General features: G+C 44.2%; 1 protein-coding gene across 1 annotated transcript in view; it reads right to left on the minus strand.

The window, feature by feature from the left end:
* ubr7 (ubiquitin protein ligase E3 component n-recognin 7) overlaps positions 1-23,971 on the minus strand; it is a 55,051-nt gene that overhangs the window by 16,949 nt on the left and 14,131 nt on the right. Inside the window, exons 3-7 of the mRNA XM_072274736.1 lie at positions 20,221-20,281; positions 15,467-15,562; positions 15,320-15,373; positions 11,643-11,748; positions 2,846-3,024 (exon numbers count right to left, since the gene is read on the minus strand). Of these exons, the coding sequence (XP_072130837.1) occupies positions 2,846-3,024; positions 11,643-11,748; positions 15,320-15,373; positions 15,467-15,562; positions 20,221-20,281 (496 nt within the window). The remainder of the gene's footprint in view (positions 1-2,845; positions 3,025-11,642; positions 11,749-15,319; positions 15,374-15,466; positions 15,563-20,220; positions 20,282-23,971) is intronic.

Raw genomic sequence — 23,971 nt, forward strand, 5'->3', positions numbered from 1 at the left:
CAACTAAAAAGTAATTAAGATGATGAAAATAGAATACGAAGGTAAGCTAGCCAGTAATAAAGACCAGGGGTCCCCAACCTTTTTTGCACTGTGGACCAGTTTAATATTGACAATATTCATGCAGACTAGCCGACCAGGGTGGGGGGGGGGGTTCAAATCGGGTTAAACTCACCTCAACGTGTCTTTTACAGTTAGGGTTGCCAACTTTCTCACTCCCAAATAGGGACAAAAGTAGCAGTCAAATCCCAGGACACTTTACCCCCGGAAAGACTACCATGACCATGAAGCCTTGCGCAGGCACCTGTGTGCGCATGTTTGACGTGCCCACGTTATGTGCGCATGCGCGTACGTTCCAATCTTTTCCCCCCACAAATCGGTTTTGCCTTCACCTTCCTGACTACACTGTACATACATTATTTCTACTTTATATAGGCTATGTACTTATCATATCATTCCTGTTTTTACTATATGTTAGTGTTATTTATTTTAGGTGTTATGTGTTATTTGGTATGATTTGTTAGGTTATTTTTTGGGTCTGGGAACACTCAAAAATTTTTCCCATATAAATTAATAGTAATTGCTTCTTCGCCTTTCAGCACGAAAGGTTTCATAGGAACGCTCTACCTTAGCGTGGGAAATACGGGACAAACCAATTTAGCCCAATATACGGGATGTCCCGGCAAATACAGGACAGTTGGCAACCCTATGTTCAAGTTCAACGGTGCGTGACAGGGAATGAGGAAGGTGCAGCTGACTCATATCGTTCCCTCATGGCCCGGTAGCACATGCTTTGCAGCCCGGTACCGGTCCACGGCCCGGTGGTTGGGGACCGCTGATAAAGGCAATACCAAAAGTGTCTTCAGATACATAAAGTGTAAAAGAGAGGTGAGAGTGGATGTTTGACTGCTGGAAAATGATGCTGGAGAGGTAGTAATAGAGGACAACAAAATAGCAGACAAACTGAGTAAGTATTTTGCATCTTTCTTCACTGTGGAAGACACTAGCAGTATGGTGGAAGTTCCAGGTGTCAGGGGACAGAAGTGAGTGTTGTTACTATTACCAAGGAGAAGGTGCTTGGGAAGCTGAAAACTCTGAAGGTAGATCAGTCATGTGGACCAGATAGAAAACACGACAGGTTTCTGAAAGAGGTCCTGAGGCTGAAGAAATTGTGGGGGTATTAGTAATGATCTGTCAAGAATACTAGATTCTGAAATGGTTCCCAAAGACTAGAAAATTGCAAAACTCACTCCACTCTTCATGAAAGGAAAGAGGCAGAAGAAAGGAAGTTATAGGCCATTTAGTCTGACTTAGTGTTAGGAAGATGTTGGAGACAATTATTGAGAATGAGTTTTTTGGGTATTTGGAGACAATATATTTTTCTGAAAAAGGCTGAAGTCAGCATGGCTTCCTTCATGGAGAAGGAATCTTGACAATCTTCGTCTTGACTGACAAATCTGTTAGAATTCTTTGAGGAAAGAACAGGCACGGACAGACAAAGGAGAGTCAGTGGATGTTGTTTGCGTGTTTTCAGAAGGCCTTTGACAGGATGCCACACATGATGCTGCTAAACAACACGAGAGCCCATGGTATCACAGGGAAGATACTAGCATTGACAGACGCTTGGCTGACTGGCAAGAGGAAAAGAGCGAGAATAAGGGGGCCTATTCTAGTTGGCTCCTGATGACTAGTGGTGTTCCATAGCAGTCAGTATTGGGACCACATCTTTTCAGATTATATGTCAACGATTTAATGATGGAATTGGTGGCTTTGTGGCTAACTTTGCAGATGATACAAAGATAAGTAGAGGGGCAGGTAGTGTTGGAGCAGGGAATCTGCAGAAGGACCGGGACAGATTGAGAAAACGGACGAAGTGGCAGATGGAATATAGTGTAGACAAGTGTGTGGTCATGCACATTGGCAGAAGTAATAAAAGGTGTAAATTATTTTCTAAATGAAAGGGACATTCAGAGATCAAAAAGTGTAAAGGAACTTGAGAGTTGTCGTAATCGATTCCATAAAGATTAACTTGCAGGTTCAGTGGGTGATGAGGAAGGCAAATGCAATGTTCGCATTCATTTTAAGAGGACTAGAATATAAAAGCAAGGATGTAATACTGAGCCTTTACAAGGCATTGGTCAAATGGCACTTGGAATATGTTGAGCAGTTTTGGGTCCCTTATCAAAGAATGTGCTGGTATTGGAGAACATGCATGAGAGTGATTCTGGGAATGAAAGGGTTAATGTACAAGGAGTGTCTGATGGGTCCTGGCCTGTACTCACTGGGTTTTTGGAGAATTGGGGGCAAGTGGGTGTAGAAATCTCATTAAAATCGATCAAGTGTTGGAAGGCTGAGATAAGAGTAGATGTGGAGAGGCTGCTTCCTAGACTGGAGGAGTCCAGGACCAGAGGGCACAGCCTCAGAATAGAGGGACGTCCATTTAGAACACAGATGAAGAAGAATTTCTTTAGCTGGGGGGCAGGGGGTGAATCCGTGGAATTCATTGCCACGGACAGCTGTGGAGGCCAAGTCGTTAAGTATATTTAAAGTGGAGGTTGATAGGTTGTTGATTAGGCAGAGTTTACAGGGAGAAGGCAGGAGAATGGGTTTGAGAGCGATAATATATCAGCCATGATGGAACAGCAGAGCAGACTCGATGGGCTGATGGTTTAACTTTGCTCCTTTATGTTATGGCCTAAAATGGATAATTAAATGTCACCACCTGCACGAAGGATCAAATTGTTTTGTGCAGTACATGTCTGTGGAGTCAGAGCTGAGCATTCTACGCTGCCAGACGGCTAGACGAGTACTGTACCAACATCACAGCAACAGCAGGTACGGGCGTTACCTCAGATTTCTCAGCTGTGCAGCTTGTGGAAGGCCCATTGTGCTTGCCTTCACTCTCTTCAGTTTTCACTGCTTTCTGGTTATAGGAATCTCCATTTTCCTGCACCGTACACACATCAACGTCGCTGTCCTCCAACTTCGTCAATGGTCCACTGTTATCACCATCTGTTGCCTTGATAACTGGCAGGAGTTCACAAAAAAAGGACATTAAATAGTTAAGCACAAGAAATTCTGCCGCTGCTAGGAACCCAGAGCAACACACAAAAATACTGGAGGAACTCAGCAGGTCAGGCAGCATCCATGGACATTGATAAACAGTCAAGTGTTTCGGGCTGAGACGCTTCATCAGGACAGGACAGGAAGGGAAGGGGGAAGTTGCCAGAATAACCCTGAGATGTCAACTCTTTACTCATTCCCATATTAAACAGTTTCTTTTATCCAGTTCCAACACAAGTAGCACGATTCACGGCACATTTGTCCCATTCTGAAAGGCCTGAAGTCCGTCCATCTCTTGTTAACATAGCACATAGAATAGTACAGCACAGTACAGGCCCTTCAGCCCACAATGTTGTGCCGACCCTCAAACCCTGCCTCCCATATAAGCCCCCACCTTAAATTCCTCCATACACCTGTCTAGTAGTCTCTTAAACTTCACTAGTGTATCTGCCTCCACCACTGACTCAGGCAGTGCATTCCACGCACCAACCACTCTCTGAGTAAAAAACCTTCCTCTAATATCCCCCTTGAACTTCCCACCCCTTACCTTAAAGCCATGTCCTCTTGTATTGAGCAGTGGTGCCCTGGGGAAGAGGCGCTGGCTATCCACTCTATCTATTCCTCTTATCATCTTGTACACCTCTATCATGTCTCCTCTCATCCTCTCTCTCTCCAAAGAGTAAAGCCCTAGCTCCCTTAATCTCTGATCATAATGCATACTCTCTAAACCAGGCAGCATCCTGGTAAATCTCCTCTGTACCCTTTCCAATGCTTCCACATCCTTCCTATAGTGAGGTGACCAGAACTGGACACAATGCTCCAAGTGTGGCCTAACCAGAGTTTTATAGAGCTGCATCATTACATCGCGACTCTTAAACTCTATTCCTCGACTTATGAAAGCTAACACCTCATAAGCTTTCTTAACTACCCTATCCACCTGTGAGGCAACTCTCAGGGATCTGTGGACACGTACCCCGAGATCCCTCTGCTCCTCCAGACTACCAAGTATCCTGCCATTTACTTTGTACTCTGCCTTGGAGTTTGTCCTTCCAAAGTGCACCACCTCACACTTCTCCAGATTGAACTCCATCTGCCACTTCTCAGCCCACTTCTGCATCCTATCAATGTCTCTCTGCAATCTTTGACAATCCTCTACACTATCTACAACACCACCAACCTTTGTGTCATCTGCAAACTTGCCAACCCACCCTTCTACCCCCCACATCTAGGTCGTTAATAAAAATCACGAAAATTAGATCTTTGTGGGACACCACTAGTCACAATCCTCCAATCTGAATGTACTCCCTCCACCACCACCCTCTGCTTTCTGCAGGCAAGCCAATTCTGAATCCACCTGGCCAAACTTCCCTGGATCCCATGCCTTCTAACTTTCTGAATAAGCCTACCATGTGGAACCTTGAGAAATGCCTTACTAAAATCCATATAGATCACATCCACTGCACTACCCTCATCTATATGCCTGGTCACCTCCTCAAAGAAATCTATCAGGCTTGTTAGACACGATCTGCCCTTCACAAAGCCATGCAGACTGTCCCTGATCAGACCATGATTCTCTAAATGCCTATAGATCCTATCTCTAAGAATCTTTTCCAACAGCTTTCCCACCACAGACGTAAGGTTCACTGGTCTATAATTACCCGGACTATCCCTACTACCTTTTTTGAACAAGGGGACAACATTCGCCTCCCTCCAATCTCCGGTACCATTCCTGTGGACAACGAGGACGTAAAGATCCTAGCCAGAGGCTCAGCAATCTCTTCCCTCGCCTCGTGGAGCAACCTGGGGAATATTCCGTCAGGCCCCGAGGACTTCTCCGTCCTAATGTATTTTAACAACTCCAACACCTCCTCTCCCTTAATATCAACATGCTCCAGAACATCAACCTCACTCATATGTCCTCACCATCAAGTTCCCTCTCATTGGTGAATACTGAAGAGAAGTATTCATTGAGGACCTCGCTCACTTCCACAGCCTCCAGGCACATCCTCCCACCTTTATCTCTAATCAGTCCTACTTTCACTCCTGTCATCCTTTTTTCTTCACATAATTGAAGAATGCCTTGGGGTTTTCCTTTACCCTACTTGCCAAGGCCTTCTCATGCCCCCTTCTTGCTCTCCTCAGCCCCTTCTTAAGCTCCTTTCTTGCTTCCCTATATTCCTCAATAGACCCATCTGATCCTTGCTTCCTAAACCTCATGTATGCTGCCTTCTTCCACCTGACTAGATTTTCCACCTCACTTGTCACCCATGGTTCCTTCATCCTACCATTCTTTATCTTCCTCACCGGGACAAATTTATCCCTAACATCCCGCAAGAGATCTCTAAACATCGACCACATGTCCATAGTACGTTTCCCTGCAGAAACATCATCCCAATTCACACTCGCAAGTTCTAGCCTTATAGCCTCATAATTTGCCTTTCCCCAATTAAAAATTTTCCTGTGCTCTCTGATTCTATCCTGTTCCATGATAATCCTAAAGGCCAGGGAGCAGTGGTCACTGTCCCCCAGATGCTCACCCACTGAGAGACCTGACCCAGTTCATTACCTAGTACTGGATATAGTATGGCATTCCCCCTGGTCGGCCTGTCCACATACTGTGACAGGAATCCGTCCTGGACACACTTAACAAACTCTGCCCCATCTAAACCCTTGGAACTAATCAGGTGCCAATCAATATTAGGGAAGTTAAAGTCACCCATGATAACAACCCTGTTATTTTTGCACCTTTCCAAAATCTGCCTCCCAATCTGCTCCTCTGTATCTCTGCTGCTACCAGGGGGCCTATAGGATACCCCCAATAGAGTAACTGCTCCCTTCCTGTTCCTGACTTCCACCCATACTGACTCAAAAGAGGATCCTGCTATATTACCCACCCTTTCTGTAGCTGTAATAGTATCCCTGACCAGTAATGCCACCCCTCCTCCCCTTTTTCCACCCTCCCTGTCCCTTTTAAAGCACTGAAATCCAGGAATATTGAGAATCCATTCCTGCCCTGGTGCCAGCCAAGTCTCTGTAATGGCCACGACATCATAATTCCATGTATGTATCCAAGCTCTCAGTTTATCACCTTTGTTCCTGATACTTCTTACATTGAGGTACACACATTTCAGCCCTTCTACCTTACTGTCTTTACACCGTTTATTCTGCTTCTCTTTCCTCAAAGCCTCTCTATATGTTAGATCTGGCTTTACTCCATGCACTTCTTTCACTGATCCATCGCTCTGGGTCCCATCCCCCTCGCAAATTAGTTTAAACCCTCCCGAACCATGCTAGCAAACCTACCTGCAAGGATATTGCTCCCCCTCGAGTTCAGGTGCAACCCATCCAATCTGTACAGGTCCCACCTTCCCAAGAAGAGATCTCAATGATCTAAAAATCTAAAACCCTGCTCCCTGCACCAACTCCTCAGCCACGCATTCAACTGCCATCTCCTCCAATTCTTACCATCACTGTCACGTAGCACCGGCAGCAATCCTGAGAACGCCACCCTTGAGGTCCTGTTCTTCAGCCTTCTGCCTAGTTCCCGAAACTCACACTTCGGGACCTCATCCCTCTTCCTGCCTATGTCGTTGGTCCCAACATGTATCACGACTTCTAGTTGCTTTCCCTCTTGTACCAGGATGTTGTGCACCCGGTCAGAGACATCCCGGACCCTGGCACCCAGGAGGCAACAAACCATGCGGGTGTCCTTCTCATGTCCACTAAATCTACTGTCTGCTCCCCTGACTATAGAGTCTCCAATGATGACAGCTCTCCTCTTCTCCGTCCCACCCTTCTGCACCACAGTTTTAACGGAACAAAGGGAACAACATATCACACTGTCAACTCCTCCCACCTCTGTTCAGCTGTCAGAATGCTGTTTCCGCATCAAGAACTCTTTATTGTGTCCGCAATCACACCTACGCAAATACGAACAACACTGAACTGAACAGGGACACACCTGTCACAGCATCCAAACAGAAAGGCACAGAACACTATAGTGCAAAAACAGGCCCTTCAGCCCATCTACTCCATGCCAAACCATTAATCTGCCCCTCCCATTGACCATGATCCTCTCATCCACACACCTATCCAAATTTAACCTCAATACGGTAGAGTTGGGTTTCCACAACAAGAGCGATGACTTTGAACTCAAGCAAAACCAAACACAATTAGAATCAGGTAGCAGAGGTGATGAAGTTGTCATTTTGTGGCAGCAGTACATTGTAATTTATAGTTTTTTAAATTATGTATTGCAATAAGGAATACTGTGGATTCTAGGTAAATGGACCACATCAGGACCAAAACATTTTGGCCCAATTAAGCAGCTGTCCCAATTAGCCAAAGCTTCATGGAAATAGTTAAAAAGACAAACTACCATTTAAATGAATAACAAATTATGTATTTCAATAAAATATAGAACAATTTAGGTTTCTTAAGGTTGTTATAGCCAGGGGTGGTAATGGGGACAAACTCCCATGACCGATGTTGCCAATGGTGTGCACCTCAAATAGCCTCTGACAACCAAGTCCAGCTCCTGGCCTTCACGTGTCACTTCGTAATTAAGCCTAGCGGAACCATTTTGACTGACAGAAGGTTATTAGTGCCTTAAAACCCAGCCCACATCCGCACGAGCACACATGCACACCCAGCCCACAGCACTCTGCAAATAAATAAACTTACCTCTGACATTCTCTTTCTTCCCAACTCATGAAAGTTGTACCCCTCAGATTTGCAATTTCCACTCTGGGAGAAAGCCTAACTGTCTATTTGATATCTCCCATCTTATACACCTCTATCAAGTCGCCTCAACCTCCTTCACACCAAAAAGAGCCCCATCCCTAACCTCTCCTATTAAGACAAGTATGCAGAATAGCAGGGCAGGGAAATTGTCCATTGAAAACTGATGAGCATGGAGCAAGTTTCAAAGGCAAGGGAAATGACTGGCTTAGCATCAATAAAGAGTGGATACACTCACAGCACTTGACCATTGTTGGCCAATCTGTAATGCTGCTGGCCATGAAGGAATTAAAACAAAAAAAACATTCAATTCGAACAGTCAAGGACAGCGGAAATAGACAAATCAATTGTCTTTGTTCTTGCCATGTGATTGAAGGAATGGAGGCTGCCATTTTGTGAAGCTGCTCTGTAACCTCCATTTTGTGAGCTGTCTTGTGAGATGGTTTTGCTCGGGAATAACTGTATCAAAGTGTTTTAAAGTGGATACAATGATGGTCCTGATAATCTGCTGAACTAGAGGTCAGTTCCAAATAAGAAATTATTTGTGATGTGTTCTTTGATACAATAGAACATGCAGGTTTATGAATAGGGGAGTCTGTGTCTGACCTGAGCAACTGGAACCTCACAACAGGCTGATCTGCTCTGATTCAGAACAAAGAATTATTACTCACAAGCTGTTACTTGCTCATTGCGGCCAAAAAGTTCTATTCAAAAGCCTGATGCATTTTGGAAACAAGTCCTATGGACTGATGAAGTTAAAATACAACTCTTTGGTTGCAATGAGCAAAGGTATGTTTGGAGGAAAAAGGGTGCAGAATTTCATGAAAAGAACCCCTCTCCAACTGTTAAGCATGGGAGTGGATCGATCATGCTTTGGGCTCGTGTTGCAGCCAGTGGCACAGGGAACATTTACTGGTAGAGGGAGGAATGAATTCAATTAAATACCAGCAAATTCTGGAAGCAAACATCACACCTTCTGTTAAAAAGCCGAAGGTGAAAAGAGGATGGCTTCTACAACAGGAAAATGAACCTAAACACACCTCAAAATCCACAATGGACTACCTCAAGAGGCACAAGCTGAAGGTTTTTCCATGGCCCTCACAGTCCCCCGACCTAAACATCATCGAGAATCTGTGGATAGACTTCAAAAGAGCAGTGCATGCAAGATGGCCCAAGAATCTCACAGAACTAGAAGCCTTTTGCAAGGAAGAATAGGCAAAAGATCCCCAAACAAGAATTGAAAGACTCTTAGCTGGCTACAAAAAGCGTTTACAAGCTGTGATACTTGACAAAGGGGATGTTACTAAGTACTGACATGCAGGGTGCCCGAACTTCTGCTTCGAGCCTTTTTCCTTGTTTGTTAGTTTGAAACTGTAAAAGATGGAAATAAAAAAGTTTTCTTGCTTAAAATATTAAAGAAATGTGTCATCTTTAACTTCATGCTTTTTGGAAATCAGTTCATCTTTTACTCACTTAGCTATTCAAAGTAACAGAAATTTTGACCAGGGTGCCCAAACTTTTGCATGCCACTGTATATATAGAAAGGCCTCCCAACAGTAGCTGGGATGTGGACCACAGATTATAAACAGGAAATAGAAAAGATGTGTCAATAGGGCAATATCATGATAGTCATGGGAGATTTTAACATACAGGTCAATTGGGAAAATCAGGTTGGTAATGGATCTCAAGAGATCGTGTTTGTTGAATGCCTATGAGATGGCTTTTTAGAGCAGTTTGTCATTGAGCCTACTAGGGGATCAGCTATACTGGACTGGGCGTTATGTAATGAACTGGGGGTGATTACGGAGGATTGGAGAGAGGCAAGTGTTGTCCCCTTGATCAAACCAATTTCCCCCAGAATCAATAAAGTATGACTGTGACTATGAAAAACGATAGTAGGGATATTCCAAGTAATTATAGACCAGTGAGCCTTACGTCTGTGGTGGGAAAGCTGTTGGAAAAGATTCTTAGAGATAGGATCTCTGGGCATTTCGAGAATCATGGTCTGATCAGGGACAGTCAGCATGGCTTTGTGAAGCGCAGATCGTGGCTAACAAGCCTGATAGAGTTCTTTGAGGAGGTGACCAGGCATATAGATGAGGGTAGTACAGTGGATGTGATCTATATGGATTTTAGTAAGGCATTTGACAAGGCTTATTCAGAAAGTCAGAAGGCATGGGATCCAGGGAAGTTTGGCCAGGTGGATTCAGAATTGGCTTGCCTGCAGAACACAGAGGGTCATGGTGGAGGGAGTACATTCAGATTGGAGGATTGTGACTAGTGGTGACCCACAAGGATCTGTTCTAGGATCTCTGCTTTTCGTGATTTTTATTAACAACATGAATGTGGGGGTAGAAGGGTGGGTTGGCAAGTTTGCAGATGACACAAAGGTTGGTGGTGTTGTAGATAGTGTAGAGGATTGTCGAAGATTGCAGAGAGACATCGATAGGATGCAGAAGTGGGCTGAGAAGTGGCAGATGGAGTTCAACCCAGAGTAGTGTGAGGTGGTACACTTTGGAAGGACAAACTCCAAGGCAGAGTACAAAGTAACTGGCAGGATACTTGGTAGTGTGGAGGAGCAGAGGGATCTGGGGGTACATGTCCACAGATCCCTGAAAGTTGCCTCACAGGTGGATAGGGTAGTTAAGAAAGCTTATGGGGTGTTAGCTTTCATAAGTCGAGGGATAGAGTTTAAGAGTCTGATGCAGCTCTACAAAACTCTGATTTTGTTCATGCTCATGTAGACCGTATGAATTCCTCTGTCGATAACTATTAGGAACTAATATAGTTTTATAGCACTGTAGGACATGTTCTAATTTGTTCTGTTTCTCATTTAAATACATAATTTGTTACTCAGTTAAATGTCGTTTGTCTTTTTTTAATACTTTTTTTTGGCTAAAGACAGGAGCTTAACTGGGCCAAACGTACTGGACCCGATTAACCTGGAACTTACTGCTTTAATTACTCATATTACTGGTCTGTAATCAAGTAGTACAATTATACAATACACCCGGTTCCCATGACAAATAAACTGTAAACTTGTAACACCAGCACAGACCTGGAGAGGATTGGATATGGGTGTACTGAAAACAGAGGTTGATAAGTTTCTGATCAGCAAAGTCGCCAAAGGTTAAGAGAAAATAAAGCAGTCATGATGGAATAGTAGAACAAACTCGATGGTTTTGAGCTATTTCACAAGCTTTCAAATTTCTCCCAACAGTCAGCCCACAATGTTGTGCCGAACCAAATAAATTAGTAATCAAATGGCCAACTAATCCCTTCTGCCTACACAATGTCCTTATCCTTCCACTTTCCTCACATTCGTGTGCCAATCTAAACACCTCTAATGTATCTGCCTCTACCACCACCCAGGCAACTCATGCTATGCACCCACCACTCTGTAAAAAAAAAAACACTTGCCCCTCACATCTCGTTTAAAATTCCCCCTCTCACCTTAATGCATGTCGTCAGAATTAGACATTTCAACCCTGGGAAAAAGATGCTGTCTCTACTCTATCTGTGCCGCTCATAATCTTACAAACCTCTATCAGATCTCCCTCAGCCTGCGCTGCTCCAGAGAAAACACAAGTTTGCCCAGCCTCTCGTTATAGCCCATGCCCTCTAATCCTGACAGCATCCTGGTAAACCTCTCCTGCATGCTTAGTGCCTACTCTCAGGAGATCCGCAGGAACAGCAAGAGAAGCAGCCAGCTGAATTGCAGTTCCAGATGCCTGCAAGTTAGCCGACAGTCAGCATTTCAAGAAATCCTGCGCAATATGGCTTCGGTAGCAGTGAGTCAAGAGCATCAGCTGTGGGTAAGAAAGCGCCAAGATGCCCCGTACCTGCCACATGCGTCGCGTAGGCCCAAAGAAAGGAGCATCTCTTCATACAGCTTTGGCACACCATTTCCTGATACTCTACGTTGTCGGGGAGAACAGTACCAAGGTGCTGAAAAATCAAACAGTGGTCACAAATTAATTACTGTCAGTGCCATAATCACCATGGGAATGAGGGTGACATCGTAACAAATGCCTGCTATTTTGGTAAACAATGAAAACAGTGCAGGACAATCCAGATACCAATATCATGCTTTGTCAAACTGATATTAGCATAAGATACAAGAGCAGAATTTGGCCTACGTGCTCTGCCATTCTATCATAGCTCACCTCTGTCCCTCCATTCTGAAAAACTTCCCCATTCAGAAGCACTGGATCAGAATTCTGCCCCTTACTTCTGGAGAAGTGCTGCCCAATAGCATTGTATTGAACGCCCAAAACCAACTCCAGGAAGTTCTAACACAAACTTCCTTTAGCAGTTTGCAAAAAGTTATCCAGACTCAACAAACAGATTAAAACAAAGGTGTTGTTCACACATAACTCAGCGTTTTACTTCTGATATAACCGAGTGGAGAAAATTATTAAAATAGTATTAATAATAGTATTTTCATACTATGTTTACTATTAATATTATTAATGTAGTGTTAATACAATTACAAATAAGAAAATTTGCAGATGCTGGAAAGCCAAGAGTCTTGCTGAAGGGTTTTAGCCGGAAACATCAACTGCCTGCTCTTTTCCATTAATGCTGCCTGACCTGCTAAATTCCTCCAGCATTGTGTGTGTGTTGCATGGATTAATGCAACTGGTGGGATTAAATAAGTTATCCAATAGACTTGTTTAAATTAAGTGATGAAATAAATACTCAATTCACCAAGTGTAATTCATCTACACACACATACTCCACGAGCTGTGATAAAAGACCACAATTATTTGGTATTGCTTATGAATACAACTTTACTGCCAAGTGTACTGTGCAGTGAAGACAACAGGAGTGAATAATTGATGTGACAATACAATATTGCACATCCTGAAACGTGCAAACACAACATGTGGAAATACCCTCATGAAAAGATTGCTCAACCTAAAACCTTCCCTCGGTTTCTCTCCACAGAACCTGCCTGACCTCCAGTATTTCTGGCACTTGCTGTTTATTGCTTTCTGTTGGTTTCTAAAAGCTTCCCAATCCTATAACTTCATGCTAATTTTTGCTCTATGATGTGCCCTCTTTTTTGTTTTTATGTTAAATAATCGATTGTTTTACACTTTGCTTCTTGAATAAGACAACTGTTGTGATCCAACATTCTGCTTTCCATAGATAGTGTGTCTGTTTGCAAAGCTGTGTTTTCAACTTCAAGCTGATTGCTGCTTTCCATTTACATTAAGAACTGAAGACTGGCTCCCATTTACGATCAGAAGCTGAACAAAGAATATTAGTTGGAAGTTTAACTTACAACAGTTTGATCTTTACAAGTGCCAGTTGTGTTTAGAAAGATAAGCTTGGCAAAAAAAAACAAGAGACCCTCTGCCCAGAAACCAACTATAAAAACATAAAAAAGGTTCTACACCTGTCAAAACAATTTTTAAAATACATAGTGAGAATAAATCAAGGAAGGTAGCGCACCCGTGGCTGACAAGAGAAATTAGGGATAGTATCAATTCCAAAGAAGCAGCATACAAATTAGCCAGAAAAAGTGGCTCACCTGAGGACTGGGAGAAATTCAGAGTTCAGCAGAGGAGGGCAAAGGGCTTAATTAGGAAGGGGAAAAAAGATTATGAGAGAAAACTGGCAGGGAACATAAAAACGGACTGTAAAAGCTTTTATAGATATGTAAAAAGGAAAAGACTGGTAAAGACAAATGTAGGTCCCCTACAGACAGAAACAGGTGAATTGATTATGGGGAGCAAGGACATGGCAGACTAATTGAATAATTACTTTGGTTCTGTCTTCACTAAGGAGGACATAAATAATCTTCCAGAAATAGTAGGGGACAGAGGGTCCAGTGAGATGGAGGAACTGAGCGAAATACATGTTAGTAGGGAAGTGGTGTTGGGTAAATTGAAGGGATTAAAGGCAGATAAATCTTCAGGGCCAGATGGTCTGCATCCCAGAGTGCTTAAGGAAGTAGCTCAAGAAATAGTGGATGCATTAGTGATAATTTTTCAAAACTCGTTAGATTCTGGACTAGTTCCTGAGGATTGGAGGGTGGCTAATGTAACCCCACTTTTTGAAAAAGGAGGGAGAGAGAAACCGGGGAATTATAGACCGGTTAGCCTAACGTCGGTGGTGGGGAAACTGCTGGAGTCAGTTATCAAAGATGTGATAACAGCACATTTGGAAAGCGGTGAAATCATCGGACAAAGTCAGCATGGATTTGTGAAAGGAAAATCATGTCCGACGAATCTCATAGAATTTTTTGAGGATGTAACTAGTAGAGTGGATAGGGGAGAACCAGTGGATGTGGTATATTTGGATTTTCAAAAGGCTTTTGACAAGGTCCCACACAGGAGATTAGTGTGCAAACTTAAAGCACACGGTATTGGGAGTAAGGTATTGATGTGGATAGAGAATTGGTTAGCAGACAGGAAGCAAAGAGTGGGAATAAACGGGACCTTTTCAGAATGGCAGGCGGTGACTAGTGGGGTACCGCAAGGCTCAGTGCTGGGACCCCAGTTGTTTACAATATATATTAATGACTTGGATGAGGGAATTAAATGCAGCATCTCCAAGTTTGTGGATGACACGAAGCTGGGCGGCAGTGTTAGCTGTGAGGAAGATGCTAAGAGGATGCAGGGTGACTTGGATAGGTTGGGTAAGTGGGCAAATTCATGGCAGATGCAATTTAATGTGGATAAATGTGAAGTTATCCACTTTGGTGGCAAAAATAGGAAAACAGATTATTATCTGAATGGTGGCCGATTAGGAAAAGGGGAGGTGCAACGAGACCTGGGTGTCATTATACACCAGTCATTGAAAGTGGGCATGCAGGTACAGCAGGCGGTGAAAAAGGCAAATGGTATGCTGGCATTTATAGCGAGAGGATTCGTGTACAGGAGCAGGGAGGTACTACTGCAGTTGTACAAGGTCTTGGTGAGACCACACCTGGAGTATTGTGTGCAGTTTTGGTCCCCTAATCTGAGGAAAGACATCCTTGCCATAGAGGGAGTACAAAGAAGGTTCACCAGATTGATTCCTGGGATGGCAGGACTTTCATATGAAGAAAGACTGGATGAACTGGGCTTGTACTTGTTGGAATTTAGAAGATTGAGGGGGGATCTGATTGAAACGTATAAGATCCTAAAGGGATTGGACAGGCTGGATGCAGGAAGATTGTTCCCGATGTTGGGGAAGTCCAGAACGAGGGGCCACAGTTTGAGGATAAAGGGGAAGCCTTTTAGGACCGAGATTAGGAAAAACTTCTTCACACAGAGAGTGGTGAATCTGTGGAATTCTCTGCCAGAGGAAACAGTTGAGGCCAGTTTATTGGCTATATTTAAGAGGGAGTTAGATACGGCCCTTGTGGCTAGGGTGATCAGAGGGTATGGAGGGAAGGCTGGTGCAGGGTTCTGAGTTGGATGATCAGCCATGATCATAATAAATGGCGGTGCAGGCTCGAAGGGCCTACTCCTGCACCTATTTTCTATGTTTCTAAACTCCCACTATATACAAACAGTTAACTCACCCTTCCATGGAACCAGTCTTCACACACCACGCATTGAATCATTTCATCAGGGGTCTGAGAAGCAAGAACACATATTCCATGAGGCAGCTGCTTTGTACCCCATTCTGGTAAAGCTCAAATTTCTCGGCAAGCCTCCGAATATCTCACCTCATCTTCAGGATCTGGATAAGGCCTCTTGCAGGTACAGTACAGTCCAAAGAAGTTGTCGTTATATTTATTCTTGCAATTTGTTTTTTCCTTGTCCTGAAGCCCCCAAAAAAGAAAACAAAAAACACTCAGGAATGTGTAAATTCTTTCTGTTGCTCCTTTAACAAGCATCAAATTCAATTAATTCCATAAAAAACCAAGAACTTTTATATTCAAAGTAATCATCAGCACTAGACAGGTGACACAGAGTTATTGAGAGCAGTTTTGGGCCCCTTACCCAGGAAGGGATGTGCTGGCATTGAACCAGAAGTACATGAGAATTATTCTGGGAATGAAATGGTTAACATACTGGGCTCTCGGCCTGTACTCACTGGAGTTTAGAAAAATGGGGATCTCATTGAGACTTACTGAATATTGAAAGATCTACACAGAATGAATGCAATATTAGCATTCATTTTAAAAGGGACTGGAATATAAAATTAAGGATGTAATACTGAGTCCTTACAAGACATTGGTCAGACCTCACTTGGAATATGTTGAGCAGTTTTGGGTTCCTTATCAAAGAATGGGCTGGTATTGGAGAGGGTCCAGAGAACATTCATGAGAATGATTCCGGGGATGAAAGAGTTAACGTACGAAGAGTGTCTGATAGGTCCTGGCCTGTACTCACTGGGGTTTACGAGAATGGGGAGGGAGGGGGTGGAAGAGGTAGAAATCTCATTGAAACCTACTGAATGGTGAAAGGCCTTGACAGAGTGGATGTGAAGAGGATGTTTCCTATGGTGGGAGAGTCTAGGACCAGAAGGGACAGCCTCAGAATAGAGGGGCGTCCTTTTAGAACAGAGATGAGCAGGACGTTCTTTAGCCAGAGGGTGGTGAATCTGTGAAATTCATTTCTACGGACGACAGGAAAATGGGATTGAGGGGGTAATAACAAACCAGCCATGATGGAATGGCAGGGCAGACTTGATGGGCCAAATTCCCCCATGTCTGATCCAGCTTGAAGTGTGTAATTAGCAGAGGAAGGGGTGGTGGGATTGGATGGAGTCATAATGAAAATTAAAAGTTATTAGAATTCCAAATAGAAACTTTGAAAGTGCAACAAGGAACCGTAATGAGTAATGATGAATAAATCAGAAATGTTGTCTCCACAGTTGTCGGGTGCTGGCCTAGGTACACACACTGAATACACATCAACGCTCTGAAACCAGGCAACTCACACAAAGCTCAGAATAAAACCCTCCAACAAAAGGACGTTCCAAAAACAATCACACACTGATACCCTCTCTGTTCTACAGCTTTCGTTTCTCTTCCCACAATATCTCCTGTTGTGTGTAATTCCGATCGATACTGTTACGGGTTGGGTGCAGAACAGGTATACTGAGACACACCTGTATTAGTGGATACAAGCTGCAGAGAGAAATTGAACAAACCCGGGATGTTCTCATTAGCAAGGATGCTGATAGGAATTTATAATATAACTATTTGTATTCCGATGGAGATAACGTGCAGAACAGGCCCTCTGACCCAACCAGCCATATCACCCACCACCCCGGATTTTAACCCCAGCCTAACCACAGGACAATGTGCAATGACCGATTAACCTACTGACCGGTACGTGTTTCTACCGTGGGAGGAAACAGGAGCACCCGGAGGAACCATGCAGCCAGGGGAAGAATGTTTAATAAAATTTACAGACGGAACTGGAATGTCCCAAACTGAAAAAGATCACTAACTGTCACACAAACGTGCTGCATATGAAAGGCATACCGAGGGTGCACAGCCTACTGGAACACTGGATGATGTGTATTTAAGGTGAGAAGGTCAGTTTGAAGGTGTGCAGGGCAAATTCTATTGTAAAACCGAGTGGTAGGTAATGACAAGAGACGAACAGGGCAGGTGGTGAAAGCAGATACCTCACTGGTGTTTAAGAAGCATTTAGACAGACACACAGATATGCTGGAAATGGAGGAATATGGATCATGTACAGACAGCAGAGATTTAATCAGGTAGACCGGTTAGCCTAACGTCGGTGGTGGGGAAACTGCTGGAGTCAGTTATCAAGGATGTGATAACAGCACATTTGGAAAGCGGTGAAATCATCGGACAAAGTCAGCATGGATTTGTGAAAGGAAAATCATGTCTGATGAATCTCATAGAATTTTTTGAGGATGTAACTAGTAGAGTGGATAGGGGAGAACCAGTGGATGTGGTATATTTGGATTTTCAAAAGGCTTTTGACAAGGTCCCACACAGGAGATTAATGTGCAAACTTAAAGCACACGGTATTGGGGGTAAGGTATTGGTGTGGGTGGAGAGTTGGTTGGCAGACAGGAAGCAAAGAGTGGGAATAAACGGGATCTTTTCAGAATGGCAGGCGGTGACTAGTGGGGTACCGCAAGGCTCAGTGCTGGGACCCCAGTTGTTTACAATATATATTAATGACTTGGATGAGGGAATTAAATGCAGCATCTCCAAGTTTGCGGATGACACGAAGCTGGGTGGCAGTGTTAGCTGTGAGGAGGATGCTAAGAGGATGCAGGGTGACTTGGATAGGTTGGGTGAGTGGGCAAGTTCATGGCAGATGCAATTTAATGTGGATAAATGTGAAGTTATCCACTTTGGTGGCAAAAATAGGAAAACAGATTATTATCTGAATGGTGGCCGATTAGGAAAAGGGGAGGTGCAACGAGACCTGGGTGTCATTATACACCAGTCATTGAAAGTGGGCATGCAGGTACAGCAGGCGGTGAAAAAGGCGAATGGTATGCTGGCATTTATAGCGAGAGGATTCGAGTACAGGAGCAGGGAGGTACTACTGCAGTTGTACAAGGCCTTGGTGAGACCACACCTGGAGTATTGTGTGCAGTTTTGGTCCCCTAATCTGAGGAAAGACATTCTTGCCATAGAGGGAGTACAAAGAAGGTTCACCAGATTGATTCCTGGGATGGCAGGACTTTCATATGAAGAAAGACTGGATGAACTGGGCTTGTACTCGTTGGAATTTAGAAGATTGAGGGGGGATCTGATTGAAACGTATAAGATCCTAAAGGGATTGGACAGGCTAGATGCAGGAAGATTATTCCCGATGTTGGGGAAGTCCAGAACGAGGGGCCACAGTTTGAGGATAGAGGGGAAGCCTTTTAGGACCGAGATTAGGAAAAACTTCTTCACACAGAGAGTGGTGAATCTGTGGAATTCTCTGCCAGAGGAAACAGTTGAGGCCAGTTCATTGGCTATATTTAAGAGGGAGTCAGATATGGCCCTTGTGGCTACGGGGGTCAGGGGGTATGGAGGGAAGGCTGGGGCGGGGTTCTGAGTTGGATGATCAGCCATGATCATAATGAATGGCGGTGCAGGCTCGAAGGGCCGAATGGCCTACTCCTGCACCTATTTTCTATGTTTCTATGTTTCTATTATGTCATTAAACAATACAGCACAGAAACAGGCCCTTCAGCCCATCTAGTCCATGCTGAACTCTTAATCTGTCTAGTGCCAACCACCTGCACCCGGACCAAAGCCTCTGTTTCCCTGTCATCCACGTACCAATCCAAATTTCTCTTTAATGTTGAAATCAAACCAATATCCATTCGTTAACCCTAATGCAAGAATCCAAGAACAAAGTGCAAGGTAGCACAGTGGTTAGTGCAACACTAATGCAGCTCAGGAAGGGTTAATTCCAGCATCCTCTGGGAAGACTTTGTGCATCCTCCCTGTGGACTGTGCTAGGGTTTTTCCCCCCACAGTCCAAAGACATACTGATTCGTAGGTTAACTAGTGATTGTAAATTGTCCTGTGATCAGGATAGGGTGAAATCAGAGGTTGCTAGGTGGTGCGACTCGAAGGGCCAGAGGGCCTACTTTGTGCTGCATCTCAATGAACTGTCTATGGGGTACAGGATGGGGTGTAGAGGCATTTCATTCAAATTTGCAGATAAGAGTTAACCAGAGAGCCCTTTTCAAATAATGCAATACCAGAGAAGCTTCCAGAATCATGCAAAGAACCTTACCCACTAGGGGACGCACTGAACAATTGTATACACATACTGTGACCACTGGGGGCACACTGGCCAATTGCATACACATACTGTGACCACCAGGGGGCACATTGAACAATTGCCTGTATATACCATGACCTATAGGGGGCACACTGATCAACTGCATATACATACCATGACCACTAGGAAACATACTAAACAATTGCATGTATACAAGTAGTTATACAAAAAAAATTAAGCAGGATATTGATCATTAAGCTGCAAAACAAGTCTAATTAGCAATCAACAAGTCTAATCCAACACCCTCAATAAAGACATCAATAACGGATAACGTCAAAATCTGCCTCCGATACAAACAACTTCACATTTATAACAGCTCCACTGCTAAACAGTGGTTAAGGCATTCGACTAGTGATCTGAAGGTTGTGAGTTCGAGCCCCAGCCGAGGCAGCGTGTTGTGTCTTTGAGCAAGGCACTTAATCACACATTGCCCTGCGACAACACCGGTGCCAAGCTGTATGGGTCCTAATGCCCTTCCCTTGGACAACATCGGTGGCGTGGAGAGGGGAGACTCCAGCATGGGCAACTGCCGGTCTTCCATACAACCTTGCCCAGGCCTGCGCCCTGGAGAGTGAAGACTTTCCAGGCGCTGATCTATGGTCTCGCAAGACCAACGGATGCCTTTTTATTTTACCACTAAATTTCAATTCCAAAGCATTCAAAATGACAAGCTCACGGCTAACTTAAATCAACTTACCGAGAAAAACTTACACTGCAGATCACTAAACTTGCTGTTCCCACAGTCACAGCGGAAATTTCTGGAAGAGCAAAGCAAAAATATAATGAGTACATAGTCAGTGACCTTCAATGACAGGAATCACCACAGAAGAGGTTAAAAGCTGACCACATCTCTCAAAAAAAGTTTGCTGCAATGTGATCACTCGTTACATTATGTGTATTTATTTGTACAGAGAATCTCTTTTGTTTTTAAAGCTCTCAATGTTCTGGGACTGGAGTACATCAGTGAATCATTTTTGTTTTGTAATCCTGCTCGAGCTCTCAGGTCTTCTTCCACCAGTCTCTTACATTTAATCAATCTCCTTCAAAATAAAATTGGCAAGCCAGCTTTTTTGAAGTAACCTCCTAAACTGTGGACTTCAAGCTATAAGGGATGCAGACTCAGTTGATACTTTTAAACACCAGATCAAATCCTATTTATTTTACCTTGCTTTTAACTGCTTTTAATCTTTGTCTTTTATTTTCATGTTTGCACTTTATATCCCATTCTAAAGCACTTTGAACAGATTTGTCTGTATGGAAAATGCTCCATACACAAGTTATTATTGTTGGGCTAAAGATCATTGCTGTAAATTGCTAGAAAGGTTACAGAGTCTGCTGAAATGCTGTGCATACAGCCACCAAAGTTCACCACTAAGTTCAGTTCGGCATGGAACGACTGAGGGTACTACACTCAACACCTCAACTTAATTCACGCTTCCAAAACAGGGAAATGTTTCCCAAACAGGGAAGTTTTAAATACATTTGAAACTTCATTCCCTGGAGCACAGGAGAGCGAGGGAAGCCTTTGAGATGTTAAGATGTGGGAGTAGAATTAGGTTCAGCCACGCTCGGACACTACTGCACTTTTTAAATATTATGTGTTTTTTTTCCATGATTTTTAATCTATTCAATATATGTGCACTGTAATTGATTTACTTATTATATTTTGTTTTTTTCTTCTAGATTATGTATTGCATTGAACTGCCACTGCTAAGGTAACAAATTTCACAACACATGCTGGTGATAATAAACCTGATTCTGTGCCCACTGTACCATTCCACCATGGCTGATTCATTTCCCCTCTCAGCCCCGATCTCCTGCCTTCTCCTAATAATCCTTCAGGCCATGACTAATCAAGAACCTGTGCTTTAAATATACCCAATGACTTGGCCTCCATAGATTCATCAACCCCTGCATAAAGAAGTTCCTCTTCATCTCTGCTTTAAAGGGACATCTCTCTATTCTGAGGTTGTGCCCCCGGTCCTAGAGGTACCAAGTTATGAGAGTTACAGGCAGACTGAACACCTAGACCACCCCCCCGCCCCCCAGGGTCGGCAAGACTAGGTTTAGGGTGGTAGGTAATATACAGCCCGTAGCCTCCTTTATAGGTACACCTGTACATCTCGTTAATGCAAATATCTCATCAGCCCATCACGTGGCAGCAACCCAATGCATAGAAAAATGCAGACATGGTCAAGAGGTTCAGATGTCGCTCAGACAGAATATCAGAATGGGGAAGAAACGTCTTCTAAGTGACCTTGACCATGGAATGATTGTTTGAGCATCTCAGAAACTGCTGATCTCCTGGGATTGTCATGCAAAGTCACAGAGAATGGTGTAAAATGAAAAAAATAGCCAGTGAGGGGCAGCTCCATGGGTTAAAATGCCTTGTTAATGAGAGGTCAGACCGCTTCAAGCTGACAGGAAAGCAACAGTAACACAAAGAACCCACAGTGGTGTGCAGAAGAGAGTCTCTGAACGAGCAACCTGTTGAACCTTGACAAAGATGGGTTACAGCAGCTGAGTGGCACAGAAGGTACCTGAAGTGGTCACTGAGTGCCCTTGAGGGGAACTACTTCACTCAGGGAGGGGCAAGAGTGGCAGTTGCAAGTTCAGTTGGAACATTTCGGCCTTGTTAGATATACGGATGAGAAAGATGTGGAGGGCTAGGTCCAGGAGCAGGTTGACGAGACCAGGCAGAAGGCCAAGCTGCCACAGCCTGTTTCTGCGATGTAATGTTCTGTCACTCGATAACAGTTTTCATTACAACAGTGCAAACCCAAGATATACGTCTCCATGGATACACTTCACGACATCATCACTGCTTTTCATTCAGACAGATCTGCCATCATCTCCCAAAGCAGTGTGTGTGCAGTCAGGACTCCCACTCCGGCCGATAAACAGCAAGCACCTGACAGGAAGTTACCAGCACACAGGAATGTCTCACTAGCACACCCGGCTTGGAAAGGAGCAGGGTTTAGCCTCCAACCCACCATGGGCCTAGCAACCCCACCCACAAAGCTACAGAAGCTCCAAAGGCCTCGTCCCCGGGAGCAGAGGGATCTCGCCTTGAAGATATATAAAGTCACGTGGTGAAATTGCAAGCCACGTGGACAATCAAACTTCCATTGGCCCAGGACCGAGGACTCTGGCAGCCTAGGCCCCAGGAGGGGTGATGGGCTCAAGACGACCAACATGAAAAAGCCTGCAAATGTGGAAATCCAAGAGTTAGGACGCTGGAGGGACTCGGCAGAGGGGTGTTACAGAGAAGAGAAGTGGTACAAGAACTGCAAGTTCTTTTGCCATCTATAGATTACATATTTGGCGCCTGTTTTTCCCTGTCACCAACAAGTGCAAGTAGCTGCATAGGTTCCCTATACATCGCTAACACAGCACAGCTGCAAGATGGGTCCCGGTCCCGGTGAAGATAAAGATGAGCTTTGAGATGCAGCTGAAAGCCAAGCAGTGAATATTGAACTAAGCAGCCCACAAGGATCGCCACAATCTGGTATTCGCCAACAATCATGCTCACAACTCACTAACCGCAACTGTACATCTGTGGCCGGTGGGAGGAAATCAGAGCACCCAGAGGAAACCCGCGCGGTCACGGAAAGAACGTGACACTCCTTTCAGACAGCAACAGGAATGTGAAATGCTCTTAGTAACGAGCCAGTGCTCCCCCCTCCCCAAAACAACTTTCAAATCTTCACTAACTACACGTTCATGAGAGCGCCAACACTCGTACACTCATCTCCAACTAAAACCCAGCTTGGAGATCCATCACCACTATTGAAGCTGAATGTTGGAAATTAGAACGTACAACAGTACTGCACAGGAACACGCAACGTTCAGCCAAATCAATGTCTCAACCTCAACCACACCCCAGGCACCCACTACTCTCTGCGTATATTTATAATAAAACTTGTCCTTCACATCTCCTCTGAATGACCCCCTCTCACCTTCAATGCGTGTCCTCTGGTATTAGGCATTTCAACCCTGCGAAAAGATACTGTCTGTCTACTCTATGTCTCTCAATCTTGTACACCTATATCAGATCTCCCCACAGCCTCTGCTGTTCCAGAGAAAACACAAGTTTATTCAGTCACTTGTTATAGCACATGCCCTCGAAACCAGGCAGCAGCACCCTCTTCTGCACCCTCTCCAAAGCCTCAACATCCTCCCTATGATGGGGTGACCAGCACTGTATGCAATCCTCCAGATGCGGCCTAGCTAGTTTTAAAAAGCTGCAACACAACTTCCCGACTTTTGAACTTCAACTAGAAAGAGTCAGCATGCCATATGCCTTCTTAGCCACCCCATAATCCTGCATAGGCTCTTTCAGGGCGACCAAATAGCCTTCAGCACGAGGACTGCAGCGCTTCAAGAAGGCAGTGTGCACTTTTTAAAGGTCACAGAGATAAATAACAAGTGTTAGTGATACCACTACA

Source organism: Mobula birostris, chromosome 1, assembly GCF_030028105.1.
Source record: "Mobula birostris isolate sMobBir1 chromosome 1, sMobBir1.hap1, whole genome shotgun sequence".
NCBI lineage: Eukaryota > Metazoa > Chordata > Chondrichthyes > Myliobatiformes > Myliobatidae > Mobula > Mobula birostris.